Source organism: Pediculus humanus, genomic scaffold, assembly GCF_000006295.1.
Source record: "Pediculus humanus corporis 1103172108281 genomic scaffold, whole genome shotgun sequence".
NCBI classification, from domain to species: domain Eukaryota; kingdom Metazoa; phylum Arthropoda; class Insecta; order Psocodea; family Pediculidae; genus Pediculus; species Pediculus humanus.
The window spans coordinates 1,476,249-1,483,833 of NW_002987850.1; the positions used below are offsets into that span (position 1 = coordinate 1,476,249).

The 7,585-nt window shown below is 37.6% G+C and overlaps 1 protein-coding gene across 1 annotated transcript; it reads right to left on the reverse strand.

Annotated features, from left to right (window-relative positions):
* Positions 1-2,141: 2,141 nt before the first annotated feature.
* Phum_PHUM515380 (tyrosine kinase receptor, putative) lies at positions 2,142-6,391 on the reverse strand (the record flags this gene model as incomplete). Its single annotated transcript, XM_002431158.1, has 7 exons — positions 2,142-2,246; positions 2,379-2,819; positions 2,911-3,215; positions 3,311-3,808; positions 3,910-4,045; positions 5,598-5,779; positions 6,010-6,391. 7 exons carry the CDS (start codon positions 6,389-6,391, stop codon positions 2,142-2,144), a joined length of 2,049 nt encoding a protein of 682 aa, XP_002431203.1.
* Positions 6,392-7,585: the final 1,194 nt, after the last annotated feature.

Below are 7,585 nucleotides of genomic sequence, written 5' to 3' on the forward strand. Positions count from 1 at the left end.
CACGAGTAAGAATGGCGAGCGCCATTAATTTCTCATTATGTATACAAAGCACGCCATTGGTTAAAAATTGTATTGAAAATTGCATATACTCTAAATGCAAGGCGTTGAAGCGAAACGAAACTATCGAAAAATTGAGACCTCCTAAATATTATGTTTTACTGATACTCGGAACCAATTTTTCACTCATTTTTCTTGATTTTTTTTCGTCCGCCTTACTTTTTTGAATTATGCAATTTGTCGTGTTTTCGCGTATTGCCAGTTGCATAACCACAATTTTTAAGGATTTTTGAATTTTTTCGATTTTTTCTGTTCGCCTTACTTTTTTGAGTTATGCAATTTGTCGGGTTTCGCGTATTGCCAGTTGCATAACCCAATTTGTATAAAAATTCTGTTCTTTTAAGTTTTTCTTTTATGGGAATAAATGAATGATATAACCAAACATGCATGGTGGGAAAAAAAAAAAAAAACAAATTTTATTTTTTTTTTAAATAATATATTTGAGAGAATAAATACATATATTACTATATTATTGTTGCAGACCCATAATTGGCCGAATTAGGTTTGGGTGCCACGGTAGAGGCCTTCCGTGGCATCGGTCTGTGGGTAGGCTTACCGAAAACGAAAGTCTCGTGGAACCCGCTTCCGCGGAATCTGGCTTTAAGGCTGAAGGAAAACGAGATAAGGGTGGGGGGAGTCTTGAAATACCTAGGGGTGACCTTAGACTCTCTTTCGCGCAACACCTGGCTGCTCCCGACTCTAAACTCCGGGCGACCAGCGCGTCCTTGGGAAGATTAATGCCCAAACCCCGGGTATATGCTAGGAAACTCTATGTAAAGATGATCCACTCCTATGTATGGCGCTCCGGTGTGGGCCGAAGCCGTTTCGGGGTCTATATTTCTCAGGAAGAGGGCAATTCAGCTTTAACGGGCGTGAATAGAATGGTAATGGCCTATAGGGACGTTGCCGCGGATGATTCTTGCAGTCTGTCGAGGACTCCTTCCCTAAATCTTCTTACGTTGGAAAGACTCTATCGCGTGGGGGGAGGATTGAGGAGGAACGAGCTTCGTAAAGTTGTACGGGAAAAAGTCTTCCAGACTTGGTGGATGCGGCTCGAGGACGGCCGGAAACTTTACGGGGGGGAAATCCTCCGGGTGCTGGATTCGCGGTTACCTGAATGGATGGGGCGTGAGCACATCCAGGAAATTTAGTTGGGTGGTGGCTTCAGCCGAGTCCCACACTCTTCCCGCTCCCTGTGGGTGGGGAGGTTAGTGCAAAATTCATTTCTTCAGGTCTAACAAAAAAAAAATAAATAAATAAATAAGGATAGAAATAATATAAAACTAATGTGAAATTAAATACAAATATAATATACACAAAATAATAATAATAATAATTTCCTTTGTTAATATAAAAAAAAATAATTCAACAAAGGAATTGAAAACAAAATAATAATAATAATAATAATTTACTTATGACAATTATTATGTTATATCCATATATATATATATATATAAACATTCAAAATAATTCATTTTATTTTATTTATTATTATTATTATTATCATACACGACCGGTTTCATTTTCCCTCCCCCCCTCCCCTATCTATTCTTTCAAAAAAAACCACAAAAGAAAAAAATTCCTTCCAACCTCTCCCCTCTCCCCCCACCCCCGCATTAACAGTCAATCAACTTAACAAATATTTCTATTATTATATATATATATATGTATATATTTATCAACAACACAGTCTTGCAATTAATCTTTGGACAAACGAGAAAAAAAATATAAAAAATAATAATAATAATAATAATAAGAATGATTGTTTCGTACATGCGCTTCCGACTGATGTCACACATCCGTCATTCGCCATATTTGACTCCATTTTGTCATGTTCGCCATGTTCTCTCCATCTCTTTCTTTCAAGCTTTTCCCTTGATTTCAAAGTCTTCTTCTTCTTCTTCTTCCTTTATTACCCGGTTATTGCATTCGTTAATTATTTACAAATAACATTTAATAATAAACAAAAAGAAAAGTTTTCTCTCTTAATCTCTTCCTTCTAAAAAAAACTATTTACAAAAAATTTTTTTGTACTCTTAACGCATCATCATCATCATCATCATCATCGTAAAAAAAAAATTAAATTAAAATAAAGGAGCCGGTGATAGAAAACTGCTTTCGTCATCATCACTATTTCCGGGACTCGATTGTGGAGTTTCGACTTGAGGCAAACCGAGATCTAAATATTCCTGAAAAGAGAGAGAGAGAGAGTGAGTGAGAGTGAGAGTGTGAGAGAGAAAGAGATATTAATAATAACGATTGATTGAACACCTTTCGTCCATCTTGTTTTCCTTTTTCCCCCCCCTTTTTTTATGCATTACCTCGTTTGCCGTTTGCGCCAATACGGTATCCAAACTTTGAACCAATTCCCAAAATGTCGGCCTCGCGACGGGTTGATAGCTCCAACACTCTCTCATTAGCATGTATATTTCTAAAGAGCAACACGGAGGTTTTTCCATTCTGTGTCCGCTACGTAACAGTTGGAAGAGTTTTTCGACTCTCGGAACCGAGGGGTAGGGCGTACCCCCGAGCGTCATTATTTCCCATAGTAAAACTCCGTACGACCAAACGTCGCTCTGTGACGTGTAAACCCTATCGAACAAAGCTTCCGGTGCCATCCACTTGACCGGAAGACGTCCGTCCGTCGTTTTACGATAATAATAATGACAGTGTACGTCACGTGCCAAACCGAAATCTGCTATTTTCAATATGTTGTTATCGCTGACTAATACGTTACGAGCTGCTAAATCTCTGTGTATGCACTGGAAAAAAAACAAGAAAGAAATAAATTAAGGTGTGTCCTTAGGTGGGTGGGGGGGGTAGGTAGAGGGGGAAGGTCGGTGGATGTGTCACCTTTCTAGAAGCTAAATATTCCATTCCTCTCGCGACTTGATACGCAAACGATACCAAATCTTTTTGCGTTAACGTTTTCCTTTCCTTTAATCCCGTACCGATTCCAGGTTCGTATCCCGAACACGGCCTGTGCTGTCTCAGGTATTCTCTCAAATTCCCGTTGGGTGCGTATTCCACGATGACGTAGAGCGGACCGTCTTGCGTGCAGCATCCTAATAAATTAATTATGTTTATGTGTTTTCCGATCATTTTCATGAGTTCCATTTCCGAAACCAAATCCATCATTTCCGCATCCGTGTGACCATCTGAAAAATAACCGTCACGATGATGATGATAATAATAATAATAATAATAATGATAATAAAACGTTTTTTTTTTTTTTTTTTTCGAAAAAACTCACCCTTTAACATTTTAACGGCTACGACGGAAGTGACGCCCTGTTTGACGATTCCTTTCGCTTCCGCTTTGACAACTTTTCCGAAAGCTCCCTCTCCCAAAACTTTTCCCATGACTAGTTGATGCCTTGGAAATTCCCAAACGGCATCCAACGGAAGTTCGTATTGCGTTATGAGTTCTCCCGGTGACACTCCCAATATGCTTCCGTTTCCCGTTTTGCAATTTGATAATTTTTGCTTTTCTATTTTCACGACGGGCATCATGAGGGGTTCCGTCGCGTTGGACTCCTCGTTGGCCAAACATTGTTTTTCCACGACTATTATTTTCTTATTCATCATGAGAGCGGCTTCTGCTATCTTCTGCTTGTTCGTTCTTTTTATTTTCAAAAAGTAAAGGAAAAACGACACGACGAATATCATCATCAAACCCACGCTCACGGCTATGACGGCGTAATTCGAAAAAGTCATTCGCGCTTTCAAATGTTCTTCCTTTATTTCTTCTTCTGAAAAAAAAAAAAAAAACGAACAATGATAATAATGATGAAATCAAACATTATTCGATGAAAAAACGTTTAAAAAAAAAAAAAAACTAAATAAAACTCACGATCAACGACTCTCAGATAAGCGCTTGCAAACGTCATTCCCAAACTATTACCCGCGATGCAGGTGTACCAACCTTCGTCTTCGTGTGTCACGTTGTAAATTTCGAGAATGTCCGCGTTCATGTTGTCGGCGGCAGTCTGAAATTATTATTATTATCATTATTAATTTTTTTTTTTTTAATCAATCGCTACAATGCATATTCAAAAAAAAAAAAAAAAAGAAATGTTGCCAACTTAAAAAACTTACGCGAGTGTTAATTAAATCAAACAATTAATTCCCAGCAAAGCCCGCAAAAATTTCAAAGAAAAGAAAGATTATTATTATTATTATTAATTTTTTTTTTGTAAGTTACCGGAAAAAGAACAGTTAAAAGGTTTTGAAAATAGTGATGCCAACTAAATTACCGCGTTTTCATGCGTGCCAACCTTACACAATTTAAAAAAAAAAAAATCTTTTTCATTTTCGCCCTCCTTCGCTTCCTTTCTCATTCATTCTTTTTTTTATCCTGTCGTTCGTTGTCGTCGAACCTCTTTTTTTTTGTCTTTCAGTCTTACCTGTTCTCGAAAGTTCCGTAGTCGACGACGACGACGACGAAAGAAGCGAAGAGGCTTTTTTTTTTAGGCATGCAAGCAAGCAAGCAGGCAGGCAGGCAGGCAGGCAGGCAGGCAGGCAAGCAACCCAAAGGACATGATTATGAGCGTGTGTATACCTTCACCGTGTTATTATTTATTTCTTCCATATTGTCAACTTCGTCGACTTTTTTAGATACCCAAACCATGTGATGATGAAGATGGGAAAGTATCGAACATCTAAACGTTGCATTTTCCCCTAAAATGGCGGTCCTATTTTGCGGTGCTTCGGTCAATATAGGACGATGATGTACGACTTCTAAAAATTTATCAACTTTTTCTTTAATTTCGTTAGTGTGGTACGCGTGTGGCGTGTGCGTGTGCGTGAGTGCACTTCTCACGCGTACACGCGAATAATTTTTAATCGATCGATCGATTCAATATGGCCGCCGGGACACGAGTGCGTAGGAGGAGGCGGAGGGAGGGGCGGGGGCAAAAAAGGAATCGAGTAAAACGGAAACTGTGAGATTTTTAATTAGGAAATTTTTCATTTCAATTGAACCGACAGAAAATTTCCGTTCGATTTTTTTAAATTAAAAATTTTGGCCTTGATTGATTTTAGCCCACGACAAAACAATTTTGTTTTTGTTTTCGTTTTTTTTTTTTTTTTTTTTTTGATTCGATTCCAAAAATATCGAAAAGCTTTTTTTTATTTTTTTTACATGAAACAGAATCTCACATCCATTAACATGAGTTTTTTTTTTTTTTCCTCTTATAAATGAGAAGAAGAAGAAGAAGGAGAAGAAAACGGAAACGAAACGGGAGGAGGAGGAGGAGGGGGAGGGAAAAAAATTATTTTTCAAACGTTGACAAATAATACAAACAAAAATAATAATAATAAAAAAATTCTTCAAACCCAACACCAATGACCCATAACCAATGTGACCAACTTGAGAAAAAAAAGAAAATTATTTAAAGAAAATGCGTACGTGTGTATATACTGCGATATTAACCCGCAACCAAAAAAAAAGTAGTTTTTGTAAAGACAGGGTAACCAACTTCCCAAAAAAAAAAAAAAAAATCGTTTTGTTTTCTTTTGCGTTTATGTATTATCAAATACCTGAATAACAGTGCCATTGGGTATTTCATCGGAGCCGGACGGTATTGAATACAATCGTAACCATTGAACAAAAGGTTCAACATCTGAATACACTTCGCATTCGAAAGTGGCATCAGAATTAACGAGAACCGTTTGATTTTTCGGATATCCTTCTTTTATGTAGGGTCTGTGTGGAAATCGTTCTGCGTTCAGAAACCCCCAACGAGAGAGAGAGAAAGAGAAAAAAAAATAAAAATACAATTTCTTCTTTCACAAAATATTAAAATGTCGTTCAACGAACGTCATCATCATCATCATCATCATTCATATCGAAATCGTTTGTTTATCGATCGATTCGAAAAGTGTTTGTATATATATATATATATGATAAAAGGGAATAAAAAAAACAAAAAACAAAACAAATCGTGCTTACCCATCACGTCGACTTTAAACGTAAAATCAATGCAACCTTCCGTGTTGCATACCGTGCACGTGTAATTTCCGGCATCGTCCGTAACTAAATCTTCGAGAACAATCGACCAGCGGAAATAACGAATCGTGCCCAAGTGTCTCGTGGGTGGCAAACCATCTTTCGTCCACGTTATGTTCGGATTTGGATTACCCTCGGCCGGACATTTTAATTTAACCATGTTACCAGCGGGTTTAACGCATATCTTGTGCATTTGATCCATTTTTGTAAATTTTGGCTTCGTTCGTAATTCGGTCGATTTAAACGATCCCGCCGTCGATTGTACATCCAAATCTTTATCGGAATCGTCGGAATCCGTGGGTTGTACGAGTGACAACGATTGCATGGCGGAACCTGAAACGTTTTTTTTTTTTTAATAAATTAAATTTCTTTTCTCTCTCTTTCTCCCCACGGGAGAGAACCGAAAACAATCAGAATATATTCTTCTTACTGTCAACAACTTGAAGATAAGAATTAAAAGATGCGCTCGCTCCCGTTTTATCATTTCCGATCGTCATTTTACAAGTGTACCAACCTTCGTCGTCTCGGCTAACGTTATTCAATGTGAAATCACTTCCGTTTGTTTCAACCTGGGAAAAGAAAAGGAAAAAAATCTCATTCGACAATTCGTCCCGGAAATATTTTTACCCTACCCCCATCCCCACCCCCTCGACAGTGTTGCAAAACTTACCAAAAAATTTTTCTCTTCGTCTTTATTATCGCCGCGATACCAAAACACGCGACAAGAACTTTCCGATTGACAAGAACATTTAAACATGGCGGATTCCCCTTTGAAAACCGTTACGTTTTGAGGGATTTCTTTGAAAATCAAAGGTTTGTTTGATTTACCTGGGGGGAAAAAAAACAGGTACACATCACATACATCCCCGGAAATCGAACAAAAAAGAAAATTTTTTATGACTTACCGTCAACAACGTTAACGACAAACGTTTTTCTAACGCAATCATCATTCGTGTCGCAAACGATGCAAGTGTAATTTCCGGAATCATTCAAAATGACATTTTTAAGTTTTAACGAATCTCCTCCTGATATTTTTTCTCTCGACTCTAAATCGTTTTCGACAGGAAAGTCATTTTCGAGCCAAGTTAAATTATTAAAAATATTTTTCCCGTTCGAACAATTTAATATCAAATCACTTCCGATTTCCGCATCGATTTTCAACGAGTTTTCTTCCCCTCCTCCTCCTTCGTCCTTTTCCGGATTCAAATAAAAAATGGGAGAAGAACCTGGAAAAACAAAAAAAAAAACTATTTAAAAAAAATTTTTTTTTTTTCGAAAAAAGGGAAAAAAGTTTCTCCTTTTTTCTTCCCAAACCTTTTGTCTTATCCCCATTCTTTTCCGCATCGTACAATTTCGCATGTATTTCCGTTCCGGAAACGGATAAAACATCATCATCGTTGACAAAACCCGAATCCTCTTGAATTCCTTCGTCCGAAGAAGAAGTAGAAGGAACGTCACGTTGCAATAATAAATTTTTCATTTTTTTCCCCGGTGACGTCACTCCTCCCGTTTCCGTTTC